We start from the raw sequence: 17,897 nt of genomic DNA on the forward strand, positions 1-17,897 counted from the left end.
TTTCACTCGTCCTCTTCATGCGCTCACTTCTCTATTCATGGTGTCATTCACTCATCGTGCTCCACAAGTCACCACAAAATGAATGATATCTTCACATATCCTATTCCCAACATATGATGAAATTACAAAACATGTTGTGTCTTTATAATCACATTTCCACTGTTTTAATCAGCTAAACAACGTTTTGCTTTAACTTCTGTTGTGCAGTTCTTATTATTCTACTGCCTGTTAAACACGTCTTTCATATGGAAACCATCGTGTAAACCACGTTTCAACACACTCTTTTCACCTGAACGAGTAACATTCAAACACAACATTCATGCACTCTTAAACAACTGCTTTTGTTCTACTTATAAACATTAAGCCACTCATATTAAATGAAATGAAAATAAATGCCCAGGAGCCACAAAAAACACATCAAAACATCGACAGACCGCCGTTTTCTATTGTTGTTCCCCACTTCCACTTCATCTCTCACAGTTTACAACAGAACTGGAACCGTTACATCACAGGCTTGTTCAGTATCCTACCAGGTCAGTGTGGGACCGCCATGCTGACCAGATGATGTCAACCTAACATCGTCCACGCCCAGCCTGCTCCAGGACTTCCAGCCCGGTCAGTGAGTGGGTCACTACATCTGCAGGTCAGTCAGACATCGCCCACACTGACACTGCTGCAGTCCAACAGTCCCCGCGCCGGTACCACAGGCGGGACCGCAGACCACCACACAGGCTGACTCTTTAAACTGGTGAATGTTTGTATGTGTTCAGAGAGAGACTGGGCAGAATAATCCCTTGACAGCGATTCTACCCCCTTAGCCTAAATAAGTCTTTTGTTACTTTAATAAAATGGAATTGTTTCATCTGATGTCGATATTTAGTTGAGTTTAACTGTACCCAGACTAGGCTGCTGTGGTTATGAATAGCTGGTAATTGAATAAGAGGGGAGGAGTTGTGATGTATTGGTAATGTTCCGCCACACCAGTAGGGGGGGCTCTGCTACCTGGGGGTGGGGGTGAAGTGGCTCAGTGGTTAAGAACGGTACCCTGTGTGCGAAAGACATCATGGTCGCAATGGTCTCAAGTTCAATTCCACCCCTGGCGGATTGTACTCAATTCCATTGTAAGTCGCTAAATGACATGTAATGTACCTGCAAGACGAGGTGTATGCCTCAGACAATGAACAAAGTGTGGAAGAACATCTGAAGTGTCGGTCGTCTTTCGTGCTGTTAGCATATTGATGCTACAACAGTATTGACATTATTCTCATTACAGAAATCATTTTACAAGGTGTGTGTGTGTGTTTTACAAGAACAACCTGGGATATAACATTTAAAACATTAACTATAACTAACAAAAATAAAGATTCTTCTTTTTAAATCACACACACACACACACACACACCAAACCTCATCGAGAAAATCAGTGTTTTAGCTGCTGGTCCTCTGCTGCCTCGTGTGGTTACTTTGTGTTACTGAAGTAAGTCTACATTAAATACATTAAAAGCTGGATTCACTAAAATAAGACATTAGAACTTAGTGATGGAGGCAGCAGTGGATCAACAACTCTTGTGTCTGTGTGTGTGTGATGTTAAAATCACTTAAACGTCCCTACATTTTATGACACAAGTCTTTAACTAAAATCAGTGTTTTCTTTATTCACTCTCCCACACCAACGTCCACAGTGATTTTATCTGTTGGAAACAGGAGCTGAATCTAATGTGATCAACCAACCAAGAACAAGAAGTGCAGTTCCTCCAGACAAACAGAACATTGTCTTCTTATATTTTTATATATATATTTTTAATTTGGAACAAAACCACCTGCTTTTTAAACAGCTTCCGTGTCATGTGACCACTGACACAAACAGGACAAATCCCCGTTTATACCCAACACTGACTCTGAGCTCATGCAGAAATGTGTTCTATATCTCTGGACGGTGACATTCTCGTGCCTATTTTAAGGCGTATGAATATTTAAGTGAAAGAAACATTGTCGTCTCATGAGTGTCCCTGTCATGTGACCCACTGAAGCTCCTCCTCCTGCCTCTCATGTGAATATTTCCATTAAAAACACAACACCCTTGAGTGTTGAAGACGTTGAAGGATGATGAGACTATATTTAGAGATGGTGAGGAGGTGGACCTGGTTTCTCTGCGCTCAGCTGGGACTTCTTCTGTCCTTGAAATGACCTCCAACCACGTCTCTGTGAACAGAACTGGGCCAATGACGCGTCCACGCAGGACATATGATGATTGGATGTTATCTCTGAGAAAATCACACACTGACCAAACAAGAAAACATGAGGTACTGTGACATGGACACGCCTCCCACTGCTGGACACGCCTCCTGTCACATGATCACTCTCCCACACCAAACCTCAGAGAGAAAATCAGTCCCACACAGGAGTTGTTGATCCACTGCTGCCTCCATCACTAAGTTCTAATGTCTGATTTTGTAAAATTCAGCTTTTAAAATATTTAATCTAGACTTACGTCAGTGACACAAAGTGACCACACGAGGCAGCAGAGGACCAGCAGCTCCTGTGTCCCCGCAGCTAAAATCACTGATTTTCTCTCAGGACTTTGGTGTGTGAGAGTGAGTGGTTTACAAACGTCCGTCTCACAGTGAGATAAAGACGTGATCGTGTTCTTAAAGACATCGTAGACTTAGAGTGACGCAGATGAACACATGTTTTTCAAGTCTTTTTCACTTTTTCATCTACAGTTGGACATTGTTGTCTTTGACGTCGCGCTCATGACACTTCAGTGACGACACTCTCTGACCAATCAGAGGCCGGCAGTCTGATGACGTCTGATGACATGTTGAACCTCGTCAGAAACCGTGCTGGACTGTGCTGGACACGTTTCACCAGCACTCTTCTTCTCCTGCGCTGCTGCGTGTGCTTGTCCGCTCGCGTCCATGCAGCCTCATCATCTCCAGCACGCTCCTCGCGTAGGCGTCCCTCAGGTTCACTCCTCCCCCGACTCCGTCCTCCCCCGTCTCCCCCGCCTCCCCCGCGAATGAGCCGCGGGCCAACCTCCTGAGCATGTCGGCGTGCCGCGCGTCTGCCTCCCTCACCTTCATGGTGAAGTAGCAGGCTGAGAAGCGGTCGTTGATGATGGCGATGGGCAGAGCCAGGACCAGGATCCCCGACAGGATGCAGACAAACGCCAGTACCTTCCCCACCGCCGTGTCGGGACGCACGTCCCCGTACCCCACCGTGGTCATGGACGTGGTCGCCCACCACCACGCGGCTGGAACGCTGGTGAAGGTCGTGGCGGGAAGGTCATGCTCTAACGCAAAGATCACCATGGCGAAGATGGCGATACCAACGCCGAGGAAGAGGAGCAGGAGGCCGACCTCCTCGTAGCTCTGAGTGATGGTCACGGCCAGAGACTTCAGTCCTGCACATATCAACCAGAGGACAAACAGAGGACAAACAGAGGACAAACATTAACCAAAGGACAAACATCAACCAGAGGACAAACATCAACCAAAGGACAAACATCAACCAGAGGACAAACATCAACCAGAGGACAAGCATCAACCAGAGGACCAACGTCAACCAGAGGACAAACAGAGGACAAACGTCAACCAAAGGACAAACATCAACCAGAGGACAAACATCAACCAGAGGACAAACGTCAACCAGAGGACAAACAAACATCAAACAGAGGACAAACATCAACCAGAGGACAAGCAAGGGACATCTACTGACTTCTGAGATTTAAAACCTTTAAAAACAAGTCCCTTAAAGTGAAATATTTTATAAGCATTATTTAAGGAATATTTCACCGTTGTAAAGATGAATGTCTATTAAAACTGACTTATCTATGTCGTAGAAATTAGAAAATATTTGAGTGCCTTTTTGGCCGAGAAAAGCAGAAAAACGTCATTTTGGCTCATGTAGATCATGAATGTATTCAGTGGCGAACGGTGAGCACTACAGCTGGGCCTTCACCTCAGCCGTCATTGCCAAGAAAATAAATAATCGCGGAAAAAAAGCAACAGTACGATGAATTGAATGCGTTAAACAACTGCAATTCTTTGATGACAAGGATGTAAACAAATGGACCATAACATAACATCAATAACATTCCCCACAACAAGACACATTCTCAACATTAACTTCATGAAACTGGAGACCATTATGGCTACATTGGATACACATGCTGTGCGCACGTCTCCAACTAAGAATTTTCGACTTTCCACTTTCATAACCTTTTCTTTTAATTCCAGTTCTAGAGTTGGACTTCCATTTTTTATGACTTGAAGTTTTTCTGTGAAAGGCCACCTTGACAAAGGCGATGCTATCAAGCTAGCCACAACATCGCTCTCTCAACCTCACTCAGCACTCTGGGGGGCGTGGTCTGCAGTTAGACCTGCGCTGTTAGGACTTCACAAAGTCCTAGGATCTTTTGTTATTGGCCCGCCCACTTAAAATCAAACCGTGATTGGTCAATTTTCCCATCACTCTCCAAAGCAAAACACATAGCTAGGCCTTCTCTGGAATTCGAGAAGTCCTAACCAATGAATGAGCCAGCTAACCGGGCCTGATAGAGACGGACGATTCTGATTGGACAGTAACCCTTTAATTGCTGATGAAACTTAACTTTAGAACATAGATAAGAGAAAATGTATTAAATGTAATGTATTAAATTAAATTAAATTTTTTAAATATATATAAATTTAATTTAATACTCATATTTTTTGGTCCAGAATTAATGTTGGGCCTTCTCTGAAGGCGTAGAAGGCCCTGAAGGTTCCCCACTGGATGTATTATAAGAACTGGATGTAGCTCCGCCCCCTCTGCCTTGAAGACAATTTTGTCATGGTGGCCACTCGTGGTACTATGTTGCAACAACAAACACTAATGCAGCCCAAAAAGCAATTTTCCCATTGAGTATGATAGTAAAAGAGACGCCTGTAAAAGTGTTCACAGGACACTGGAGACATGGACACGGGACATCTGGAGACATGGACACAGGCATGTATAGATCTTTATATTCTATATTTTTAATTCATGGATTTACACACACATACACGCACGCACACACACACACACACACACACACACACAAACTAAGTCTAAATGAACTAAGTTACGAGAGAACGTGATCCTGTGGATGTTTGGATAGCCCCGCCCACCTGCAGTGTTTACCTGTGGAGTGTCGTCCCAGCTTCAGCATGCGCAGAGAGCGCAGCAGTCGCAGCACCTGCACCACGCGGCCCATATTCTCCAGCTCGCTGCTTCCTCCGCGCAGACTCTCCACCGCCAGCGTCATGTAGAACGGCAGGATGGCGAGCAGGTCGATGACGTTGGCGACGCTACGACTGAAGCGGCACTTGTTCCTCGCACAGAGGAACCGCAGCAAGAGCTCGCCCGTGAACCACACCACGCACACGTTCTCCAGCGTGTCAAACAGCACGGGGGCGCCGACACCGACGCTCCTCGCACCAAAGTCCTCACCCAAGTCCAGCGAGACAAGAACCATACTGATCACGGACAGAACCACGAAGAAGACGGACAGCGAGCCTAAGGTGCGGGCAGCCGGCGACGAGTCGGGTTTCTCCAGAAGGTTCCACAAACGCCGGCGCAGAGCAGGACAGGCCACGCCCACAAAGTCCTCATCGCCATCGTCCTCAGCCTCGAGCTCTGTGTGGATGTCGAGGGTTCGTCTCCGCTCTTTGCGGCGATAGTAACGTTCGCGGCAGCACGGGTGGATCCGGAGCTCGTCGATGCCCCAGTACTGGATCTCCTGCAGGAAGCAGATCTCACACAGATCCTCCATGACGTGAAGGTGACCTGTGCGGTAGAAGTTCATCACATACCTGACAACAACACATGAGGGAAACAATTTATCCACGGAACAGCTCAGAAGAACATGTTCACGTCACACACCAAACCTCACAGAGAAAACCCATGATTTTAGGAGCTGCTGGTCCTCTGCTGCCTCGTGTGGTCGCTTTGTGTCACTGAGGTCAAAGGATTTCAAACACTGAAAAGAGGCAGCAGTGGATCAACAACTCCTGTGTGCTGTGATGCTAAAATTACTGATTTTCTCTCTGGACTTTGGTGTGGGAGAGTGAGTGCTTTACAGGGTTCTGTCTCACAGTGACATAAAGACGTGAACCTGGTCTTAAAGGTCCAGTCGAAAGGAATTAGCAACATCTACTGGTGACACTGCAGACTCACTTCCCTTCTCTAAGCGGATAAAGGGAACTATGGTGGCCTTCATAGACCAGAAAGTATGTAAACCTCTTCACTCTCTGCCGTTTCCTTCTTTTTCTTCATTGGTTAATTCATCAGGTTGTGCGGGCGGAGCCATGCTACTTCATTTGTTCGAGCCTCACCTAACAGAAGTTTTGTGGCATGTGTCTGTGTTTACCTCACATCTATCCCTTTAACTCTATTACAGGTGGACGTGTCACAGCGCCACCTACTGGAAGGTCTGTGCGTTGCGGTCAAAGAAGAACTCGTTCTCCAGGAGGTCCACGTCGTCGCAGAGCTCCAGCGCCGCGTCCCGGCTGCAGCGAGCCAGTTTCCCGAGCCGCGTCTCAGGGTGCGACGCCAGCAGCTCCTGCGACAGCGCATGGCGACGCCCACCCACATTGACGACAAGGACGTCTCCGAGGACGCAGGACGCAATGGTCTCACTGAAGAAGACGCTGGAGTCCAAAGACACGGCCGAGGTGCTGTTGCTGTGGAGCTCCGCCCCCAGATCTGAGTCAGAGGGGAGGGTCATGGTGGGGGGGGTGATGGGGGGGGGCTGTTGGGAGGTGAAGAGTTGGAGGAGTCAAGAACAGAGGAGATTCGGGATTCTAATTTTGGATGCTCAAATCAAAAGACCAAAAATAATCTCTTCAGATTAGAATCAGAACATAACTGCCATTGTTAGGTGCAATCTCAATCTCAATCTTTATCTTAATCAAAGATCTAATATATTTAAAATACAAGGTGGCGCTAATCTTCTGGGCGTGATTTTTTGACAGTGCCTTTAAGTTTGAGCAGCAGGTCAGCGCAGTAGTTCGAAAAAGCTTTTTCCACCTGAGAACTATTGCCAAGACCAAAGCCCACCTGCCCCAGATTGATCTGGAGAAAGTCATCCATGCTTTCATAACTTCACAACTGGACTACTGCAACGCCCTATACACCGGCATCGACCAATCACAACTCCGCCGCCTGCAGTTAGTTCAAAACTCAGCCGCCCGACTCCTCACTTGTACTAAGAAGCGAGATCACATCACCCCGGTCCTTGCATCACTCCACTGGCTCCCCATCCGCTACCGCACTGATTTCAAACTTCTCCTGACTGTTTACAAATCCCTCCATGGTCTGGCCCCCACCTACCTGTCTGATATTCTCCACCACCACATCCCTTCTAGAGCACTCCGGCCAGAGCCTTCGCTGTGGCAGCCCCCAGACTCTGGAACTCCGTCCCCCTACACATCCGGGCGGCCCAGTCTTTAAATTTTTAAATCCCAGTTAAAGACCCACCTTTTTTCCCTTGCCTTTGACTAGTGTCTTTTTAAATTGTTTAACTCGGTCTTCGTCTTTTAACCCTTTTCTTTTCTTTTTTTTTTATTCTTTTTGTATTTTAGCACTTAAGCACTTTCTGTGAAGCACTTTGGTTGCAGCTCAGCAGTTTGTATATGTGCTATATAAATCAAATTTGACTTGACTTGACTTGACTTGACTTCCAGTCATAGAGAGCGAAGGTAAAATGAGCGGTTGAAAGTAAAACAAGGTCAAATTAACTTCTTTATAACTGCGACCTTTTAACCAGGAGGCTCCGCCCCCAATGCTGTCATCTGAATATCACATGAGGTAATTTCAGCAGAAATATTACAATTGCAAAGGTCAAAGGTCAGAGTCCACAAACATAAACAGGAGGTGATTTAAACACATGAACCAAGAGAGGATAGGAGTCGTGTTTTTAATCAATCCAGTTAAAAAATATTCGGTCTCACAAACGATATAAAAACATTTTATATTTAAATAAACTCTTACCTTTGAAAGACGAGATCACAAAGATCACAACGGAGGATTAGGATCGGTTCACATCGTCTTTGTCCTCCTCAGCAGCAGCAGCTTCTGTCTGTGACTGTGAGAAAACAGCAGCTTTACATGAGTGGAGGTATGGAGGGTGATTAATGCCACATTTTACTCAAAGTTCAGTCACAGACAGACAATCTGACAATCCGCAATAGTAAAAGAGACGCTTATAAAAGTGTTCACAGGACACCTAGAGACATGGACACAGGCATGTATAGATATTTATATTCTATATTTTAATACATGGAGTTTCACATGTTTAAAACCTTCCTAAAGGCCATAAAAAGCCCAGAAAACCTTTATTTCCCAGAGTGACGTCACAGCTGTGTACGAGCACAGCAAAACCTGATGCACCTTCTGTTCATAAAGTTACTGATAAATGTGATGAACACATGAATTACACTATCTGTTCATAAAGTTACTGATGAATGTGATGAACACATGAATTAGACTTTTGTTCATAAAGTTACTGATAAATCCGACTAAAAACACATTTCATCCGACTCTACCTCGACTAAGACAAAATAAAAAAAAACTTGCTCATACATCGCACTTATGACTAGAACTTCATAGTTTGGCTTACTTGAAGCTCTTACTTACTTCTACCTCTTATTTGTACCCAAATGTTTAAATGCACTTATTGTAAGTCGCTTTGGATAAAAGCGTCTGCTAAATGACATGTAATGTAATAATGTAGACTATCTGTTCATAAAGTCACTGAGAAATGGGATGAACACATGAATTACACTATCGTTCATAAAGTCACTGATTAATGTGATGAACACATGAATTACACTATCGTTCATAAAGTCACTGATAAATGTGATGAACACATGAATTAGACTATCTGTTAATAAAGTCACTGATAAATGTGATGAACACATGAATTAAACTATCTGTTCATAAAGTCACTGATAAATGTGATGAACACATGAATTACACTATCGTTCATAAAGTTACTGATAAATGTGATGAACACATGAATGAAACTATCTGTTCATAAAGTCACTGATAAATGTGATGAACACATGAATTACACATTCGTTCATAAAGTTACTGATAAATGTGATGAACACATGAATTAGACTATCTGTTCATAAAGTCACTGATATATGTGATGAACACATGAATTAGATTATCTGTTCATAAAGTCACTGATAAATGTGATGAACACATGAATTACACTACCTGTTCATAAATTCACTGATAAATGTGATGAACACATGAATTAGAGTGAAAGAATCTGGAGTTAACACGTTGTTATTGTTCCTAATAATCTGATCATGAGTCTGCAGGTTTATTGTAATATTTGATGATTATTATATTTACCATAAATTGTAATTATAATGATAAGTTCACTTTATGTGTGAGTGAGCAACTCCATAGGAATGAACGGAGCCAAAGGGGTGGAGCTATATCCAGGTCTTATAATGCATCCATGCAACTAAAGGATGTTAGCCTGATGCTAACACACACACACACACACCGCTCACTCACATACATAGAAAAACATTGTGTTTCCAGTTGGTAAAAATGTTGTGTGAACGCGTCTCCTCCACCTGTACGACAGTGGTACTGCAAGCACATGTATGTTTTTTGAGTGTGTGGAGGCGGAGTCAGTTGATGTTTCTGTCCTGTGATAGGTCACTTTGTAAAATAGGATTTTACCTTTAAAAAAAAAAGAAGTGATGTTTCCAGCTCGTGTGGCATTAATCACCCTCCATACTCACTGCACACAGGTTCCATTCAGTTCCTGCTGCTAGGCAACAAAAGATGGTCCCACAGCACCACCGTGTGTCTGACATTGTTTTTTTGAACAAATGTGTTTATTGAAGTTTCAAGTTTTACGTATTTAAACACACTTACAGATGTTTTCTTATTAAAAGCTTTAAATTCTTTTGTTCCATATCTGAGTAAAAAAAAAAGGCAAAGAGCGTTAACAGAGAACCTATCAGCAAGGTGCTTCCATATTCTTATGACCGTGTCAGAGATCCGAGAGTTAAAATAAATAATAGGATAAATAATGATATTGACAAATATGTCTAAACAAGATTGAGTAGAATTACCATGGTGATGGATACTTCTGAAGTGAAGACAAGTGAACAAAAACAAAAACACACCCTATACTTTCGAGAATAGAGTCCAGGCCTGTAGGTGCGTAATATGAGCTGAATCACCTAAGTGTCCTGTAATGTTAGTCTAAAGTAAGTAATTAGTGGGTTCCACCTGTTCTTGAATAAAACCAAGTCAAGGTTGAGCTTTGCCATTATTTTTTCCATTGTGTAGTCGCTCTTTCCATTGGTCTACGGTCGGGGGCAGTGGCTAACACCAGGACATAGTTATCATCTTTTTTGCCACCATTATGAGGATTTCGAGTAGGTACATTTTTTCTTTACATAAAAAGTCATAGGGAAGCACTCCAAGAACACAGACCAGCGGGTCATTATTTATGCTAATTTGTAAGATGTTAGAAAGTTCCGCCCGGATCCCCTCCTAGTACATCTTCAGTTTAGGACAATCCCAAAAAATGTGTGTGTGATCTCCAATTTGTCCGCATTGTCTCCAGCAGAGATTTGTCTTTGTTTTGTCAAATTTGCAGATGATAAATGGAGTTCTGAAAAAGCAGAGATTCACTTTCCATGAGGGGCTGCTGGTCGTTTATGCCCATTCTCACACACTTGTTCCCAAATTTGAACTTCAATCACAACATTCATTTCCAATTTCAACTTTTCCTTTACTCCAAGAGAACTCCCCATCACAATTGTCTGTTGTCATTTATATAAATGCGATACCATTTTTTTTACCATCCCCTTTCTTCATGATCTTGATGAAGAAAAGTTGAAAATCAGAGGGCTGTAATATAAGAGACTGCCATTCTTTGTGTGAAGTCAGAGCTCAGCTGCAAAAACCTGTAGAAATCTGTGGGTAACAAACCAAATGTTTCCTGTAAATGGTTAAATGATTTCAGGGTTTGACCATCAAAGAAGTCATCAATAAAAATAAATCTTCAATCGAACTGTCTAGGTTTGAAATCGATTATCTCGGAAATTTTCATTGCCCTAGATGTGTCTGACTTTAAACATGAATAAAGTAATACATTCTAAATAAACTTTACTTTTATTTATAAAGCACATTTTAAAGCCAAAGGTTGTGTGTGTGTGATGTGGACAGAAGGACAGGCTCATTTGACTTTCAAACCTGTGACCTTTGACCCCGCCCTCCTCATGCAAACGTCCTCGGACGCCTTTGTTTGACTGACAAATGTCTTTTCATTTCAGGACTGAAGGAAACGGCGGGGAGGACGAGGACGGACGAGCAGGTGAGACTGATTTTTTTTTTACTTTAAAGAAGAAAAATATAATTTTTATTTGAAGATTTGCAGCAGGTCAGAGGTCAGAGGTCATCATCACACCAGCGTGTGTTTTATTAAATCAAACTTCCTGCTTCTCTTTTGTAAATTCCCTCGTGTTTCTGTTTCTAATGGTCATTAATTTATTTTCTTCATATTTAATATTCATAATTGGTTCCATCAGAGTTTTTTATTCAGTGTAAAATAAGGTATTTTTATTTGTTTTCTTCACTTGTGTTTACTAGTGTTTTTCTTTATTTGTCTCACTTTGAATTTCTCTGATTTAATATTTAGAGTTTTAGAGAAAAATCATTTGATTCGTTTTGAGGTTATCGTGTGTTTTAAGCAGCATGTGCACTGACACCACTAGGGGTCAGTGTAAATGTGTTAAGATAACAGTAAAACTGTTCACACTCAAAGCTGAGTTAGAATTACAACTGCAGGGGGCGCTCCACTTGATACAACGTGATACTTTTAACTAATGACGACCTGTGAGTCGAAGTAAAACTTAATAAATGTTCAGTCGCTTCATTGCAGGTGTTTCCAGGTTGTGAGCACTCGTTTTAAGTCATCGTGGTGTCGCCATGTTTCCTGTGATGCTTCTCTTCCTGCTGTCGCTGACGGCAACGTTGACGGTGATGGCTCAGGACTCTGGTGACCACACCTCACTCTGACATAAACACACACACAACTGTAGCAGGATGCAACAGGTCAGTACTGTGGGCTGGAAGTGCAAACCATTATAACAACACTTTTACAAATCCTGAAACACTTTTACCAATCCTAAAAACACTTTTACAAATCCTGAAACACTTTTACAAATCCTGAAAACACTTTACAAATCCTAAAAACACTTTTACAAATCCTGAAAACACTTTTGCAAATCCTGGAACACTTTTACAAATCCTGAAAACACTTTTAAAAATCCTAAAAACACTTTTACAAAACACTTTTACAAATCCTGAAACACTTTTACAAATCCTGAAAACACTTTACAAATCCTAAAAACACTTTTGCAAATCCTGGAACACTTTTACAAATCCTGAAATACTTTTACAAATCCTGAAAACACTTTTAAAAATCCTAAAAACACTTTTACAAAACACTTTTACAAATCCTGAAAACACTTTTACAAATCCTGAAACCCTTTACAAATCCTAAAAACACTTTTACAAATCCTAAAAACACTTTTCCAAATCCTTAAACACTTTTACAAATCCTGAAAACACTTTTACAAACCCTAGAACACTTTTACAAATCCTGAAAACACTTTTACAAATCCTGAAAACACTGTTACAAATCCTGAAACACTTTACATATCCTGAAACACTTTTACAAATCCTGAAAACACTTTTACAAATCCTGAAACATTTTGAAAAATCCTGAAAACACTTTTACAAATCCTGAAAACACTTTTACAAATCCTGAAACAATTTTACAAATCCTGAAAAACTTTTACAAATCCTGAAATCACTTTACAAATCCTAAAAACACTTTTACAAAACACTTTTACAAATCCTGAAAACACTTTTACAAATTCTGAAACACTTTACAAATCCTAAAAACACTTTTACAAATCCTAAATACACTTTTACAAATCCTGAAATACTTTTACATATCCTGAAAACACTTTTACAAATCCTGGAACACTTTTACAAGTCCTGAAAACACTTTTACAAATCCGGAAACACTTTTACAAATCCTGAAAACACGTTTACAAATCCTGAAACAATTTTACAAATCCTGAAAAACTTTTACAAATCCTGAAAACACTTTACAAATCCTAAAAACACTTTTACAAAACACTTTTACAAATCCTGAAAAAACTTTTAAAAATCCTGAAATACTTTTACAAATCCTGAAAACACTTTTGCAAATCCTGGAACACTTTTACAAATCCTGAAATACTTTTACAAATCCTGAAAACACTTTTAAAAATCCTAAAAACACTTTTACAAAACACTTTTACAAATCCTGAAAACACTTTTACAAATCCTGAAACCCTTTACAAATCCTAAAAACACTTTTACAAATCCTAAAAACACTTTTCCAAATCCTGAAACACTTTTACAAATCCTGAAAACACTTTTACAAACCCTAGAACACTTTTACAAATCCTGAAAACACTTTTACAAATCCTGAAAACACTGTTACAAATCCTGAAACACTTTACATATCCTGAAACACTTTTACAAATCCTGAAAACACTTTTACAAATCCTGAAACATTTTGAAAAATCCTAAAAACACTTTTACAAATCCTGAAAACACTTTTACAAATCCTGAAACAATTTTACAAATCCTGAAAAACTTTTACAAATCCTGAAATCACTTTACAAATCCTAAAAACACTTTTACAAAACACTTTTACAAATCCTGAAAACACTTTTACAAATTCTGAAACACTTTACAAATCCTAAAAACACTTTTACAAATCCTAAATACACTTTTACAAATCCTGAAATACTTTTACATATCCTGAAAACACTTTTACAAATCCTGGAACACTTTTACAAGTCCTGAAAACACTTTTACAAATCCGGAAACACTTTTACAAATCCTGAAAACACGTTTACAAATCCTGAAACAATTTTACAAATCCTGAAAAACTTTTACAAATCCTGAAAACACTTTACAAATCCTAAAAACACTTTTACAAAACACTTTTACAAATCCTGAAAAAACTTTTAAAAATCCTGAAATACTTTTACAAATCCTGAAAACACTTTTACAAATCCTGGAACACTTTTAAAAATCCTGAAAACACTTTTAAAAATCCTGAAACACTTTTACAAATCCTGAAAACACGTTGACAAATCCTGAAACACTTTTACAAATCCTGGAACACTTTTACAAATCCTGAAAACACTTTAAAAATCCTGAAGAACTTTTACAAATCCTGAAAACACTTTTACAAATCCTGAAAACACTTTTACAAAGCCTGAAATACTTTAACAAACCCTGGATCACTTTTAAAAATCCTGAAACACTTTTACAAATCCTTGAACACTTTTACAAATCCTGAAAACACTTTTACAAATCCTGGAACACTTTTACAAATCCTTAAGAACTTTTACAAATCCTGAAAACGTTTTTACAAATCCTGAAACACTTTTACAAATCCTGGAACACTGTTACAAATCCTGAAAACACTTTTACAAATCCTGAAACACTTTTACAGATCCTGAAAACACTTTAACAAATCCTGAGAACACTTTTACAAATCCTGAAACAAATAGGAAATATACCAAATGCTGCAAGCGTCCATTCAACCTTTGTTCATTTGTTTTGGGATTTGTAAAAGTGTTCCAGGATTTGTAATAATGGTTTGCACTTCCAGACCCCCGTAGGTCAGGGTTAGTTAGCAGCAGCAGTAAAAGATGGGAAGAAGATGAACCAGGTAAAGATGTTCCTTTCCGTTTTTATTTTTTCAGACTTTTCTACCGATCAACAGAAGAACAACATTGGTACGAAATTCATTGTTGCGTTTCCGGAGAATATCGCCTATTATCATCCCATTCTGCCGTTTAACAGCATCGAAGTCACCGCCCTGTACGACCAGACAAAGGTCCAGATCAAGATGCACAATCAGGCATTCTGGCTGGAGACACTGACAGCTGGACAGACCAGGAATGTCTTCATTGATGTCTCACTGGAACTCAAGAAAACAAACATGTCTAACAAATCTGTGGTCGTCCTCAGCAACAAGGACATCGTAGTCAACGCCATCACCTTGAAAGACAACAGTGTGCAGACAGCTCTGGTCATACCCACAGACAAACTGAGCACCAGGTACCTGATCCCGCCTCTGCCCAACATCATAGGAGCCACAGTAGACACCTCACTGGCTGTGACCGAGAGAAGACCGTTCAAGCTGGTCATAATCAGTGGCGACCGACCGACTACAGTGTCCGTGGTCGGAGAAAACCCCCAAGAATTCTCACTTCAGCCTCAGCAGGTGGCTCAGATCCTGGTCAAAAAGGAGGACAAACTAAAAGAAGTGCAAACTGACCATCCGGTGGCCGTCCTTCTCTCTCATGCTTGTGTTCTGAGAAGCAGCTGCACTTGTGGACTTCTGCAGAGCACGCTGTCGCCCGCTAAAAACCACACCCTGAGGTTCTTCATTCCTCCTGCTCTGGCCAGTAGTACAAGCAACACATCGATTCTTGTGAGTTCCTCCTTATTAGTGGACTATGACCCAACCTCCCCACTGCTGGAGACGAGCGGTGCAGCCATCCTCTACCGCCCGGGTTTACTCCTCAACCTGATCCCAGAGACGGACTTCGCCTCCTGCTTTGTGGTCAATGGCATCAGTTTGATGGAGAACTCCATTGTGATTGTAATCCACAAGGATTTCACAGACGGGGTTCGACTTGGAGACGCTTCTCTGTCGAGTCCGGGCTGGCAGAAGCTGCAAGGAACCGATTACATGTCAACAGACGTCGTTGTGGAGCCAGGGAAGCACGTCGTGTGGCACACGTACGCCAACATGGCCGTCTACTTTTTAGGGAGCAAAAGTGACGTTCCGTATGGTAATCCAGCAGCCGCCATCAGCACCAGCCCAGGTCAGAACCCAACACTGTCAATCAAACTTCTACTGTCTCACATCAAGTATGTCCTGGTCCATGACTTTGTGCTCCACATGAGGGTCTCATTCAACCATTCACTCTCACATTCATTCACTCACTCTCACATTCAACCATTCACTCTCACATTCCTTCATTCACTCTTACATTCATTCATTCACTCTCACATTCATTCATTTACTCGCACATTCAGCCATTCACTCTCACATTCATTCATTCACTCTCACATTCAACCATTCATTCACTCTCACATTCAACCATTCACTCTCACATTCAACCATCCACTCTCACATTCATTCACCCACTCTTACATTCAGCCATTCACTCTCACATTCATTCACTCACTCTCACATTCAACCATTCATTCTCACAGTCCTTCATTCACTCTTACATTCATTCATTCACTCTCACATTCATTCATTCCCTCTCACATTATTCATTCACTCTCATATTCATTTATTCACTCTCACATTCAACCATTCACTCTCACATTCATTTGCTCTCACATTCATTCACCCACTCTCACATTCATTCATTCACTCATTCACTCACGCTCACATTCATTCATTCAGAGGACGTATTGTTATGCATAATCCAGATTACAGATGACAGATTAAGTGTGTTGTCTTTTGACCCTCAGATTTCAGAGGTTGTGTCGTGATTCCAGAGGTCTTGTTAATCGGAGACGTGGCGGCCGGTTGGCGTGAGTCGGTGAAGTTCTGCCGGGACAGAGACCTGGAGCTGGTCAGCCTCTCCAGCTCTGAAAACATAACACACATCTACACAGAGATAGAAAAAGCCAAGAACGGCAGTGAGGAGGACGCGTGGATCGGCCTGCGCCGCAGCTCCCACAACGGCGAGTGGTACTGGCTGAACGGCGAGGACGTCGACGACGTCAAATGGGACGACGGAGAACCCGGCGCCATGAATGCCGGTCAGTGCGCCATCATGAGTCTGAAGAGTGGCAATAACCTTCGGTTGAGGGACGACGACTGCTGCATAGCTGCACGTCCTGTCTGCTACAGGAAGCCCCTCCTCTTCCCTCTGTAGTGGTACAGTCCGGCACGGCGTCAGTCATGCCATGAGTGATGTCATGTGACCTGTGGTAGTCATGTAGCTGTGAGGTTTGTGCAAAAGCATTTAGAAACATAATCTTTACATCCTGGTAACTGTTAATCATAATAACTCTAATAACCCTAAGTGCTAACCCTAACACATCAGTGATTATTAACTGGCGGGGACACAGGAGCTGCTGGTCCTCTGCTGCCTCGTGTGGTCACTTTGTGTCACTGAGCTAAATCTGACTTTGGTGTGAGAGAGTGAGTGGTTTACAAACTTCAGTTTCCTGTTGGAAAAGTCTCACAGTGAGATTAAGACGTGAACATGTAATGTAGATAACGTAGACTGTGACACGAAGATTGTTTCACACAGAGCGCCTGAGTCTCAGCAACAGGGGGCGCTCTCAGTGCAGTAAGCTGTTTTTTAACAAATACCTAACTTAATATTCCGCAATTGTCCCTTTAATGTGTGATCACATGACTATTAAAACTATCAAACCATCACACGTCTTTTATTGATTCTTTTCACTGACTTTTAAAACAACCAGCACCTGTTTTAGCTATATGTGCCAGGCCCCGCCCCTTCAGCTCTCACCTGCCCGACCTGACACACCCCTCCCTTCTGCCTAACTGCTTATGACCATATATGGAAGATGCCAGTGCGTCACATGCATGATGATGAAACGGTAACAGTAAGGTTCTTTGATGTTTCCTTTTGGTCTCTGCTTTGATGTTTTTATTCCTTTTAGATGTTTTTGATGTTTTTATCCTTTAAGATGTTTTTGATGTTGTATTCCTTTTTATTGATGTTTGTGATGCTTTATTCCTTTATTAATATGTTTTTGATGTT

At 41.6% G+C, this 17,897-nt stretch overlaps 2 protein-coding genes across 2 annotated transcripts; one reads left to right on the top strand and one right to left on the bottom strand.

The window, feature by feature from the left end:
• kcnv1 (potassium voltage-gated channel modifier subfamily V member 1) lies at window positions 1–6,760 on the bottom strand. Its single transcript, XM_058648092.1, has 3 exons — window positions 6,444–6,760; window positions 5,161–5,831; window positions 1–3,403 (listed from the first exon to the last, which is right to left on the bottom strand). Exons 1-3 carry the CDS (start codon window positions 6,743–6,745, stop codon window positions 2,865–2,867), a joined length of 1,512 nt encoding a protein of 503 aa, XP_058504075.1. The 5' UTR covers window positions 6,746–6,760; the 3' UTR covers window positions 1–2,864.
• Window positions 6,761–11,340: 4,580 nt separating this feature from the next.
• LOC131471269 (uncharacterized) lies at window positions 11,341–17,551 on the top strand. Its single transcript, XM_058647750.1, has 4 exons — window positions 11,341–11,374; window positions 11,942–12,058; window positions 14,838–15,968; window positions 16,630–17,551. The coding sequence occupies exons 2-4, from the start codon at window positions 11,989–11,991 to the stop codon at window positions 17,037–17,039; spliced, it is 1,611 nt and encodes a 536-aa protein (XP_058503733.1). The 5' UTR covers window positions 11,341–11,374; window positions 11,942–11,988; the 3' UTR covers window positions 17,040–17,551.
• Window positions 17,552–17,897: the final 346 nt, after the last annotated feature.

The sequence above is a fragment of the Solea solea genome, chromosome 13 (genome assembly GCF_958295425.1).
Source record: "Solea solea chromosome 13, fSolSol10.1, whole genome shotgun sequence".
Taxonomy (NCBI): Eukaryota; Metazoa; Chordata; class Actinopteri; order Pleuronectiformes; family Soleidae; genus Solea; species Solea solea.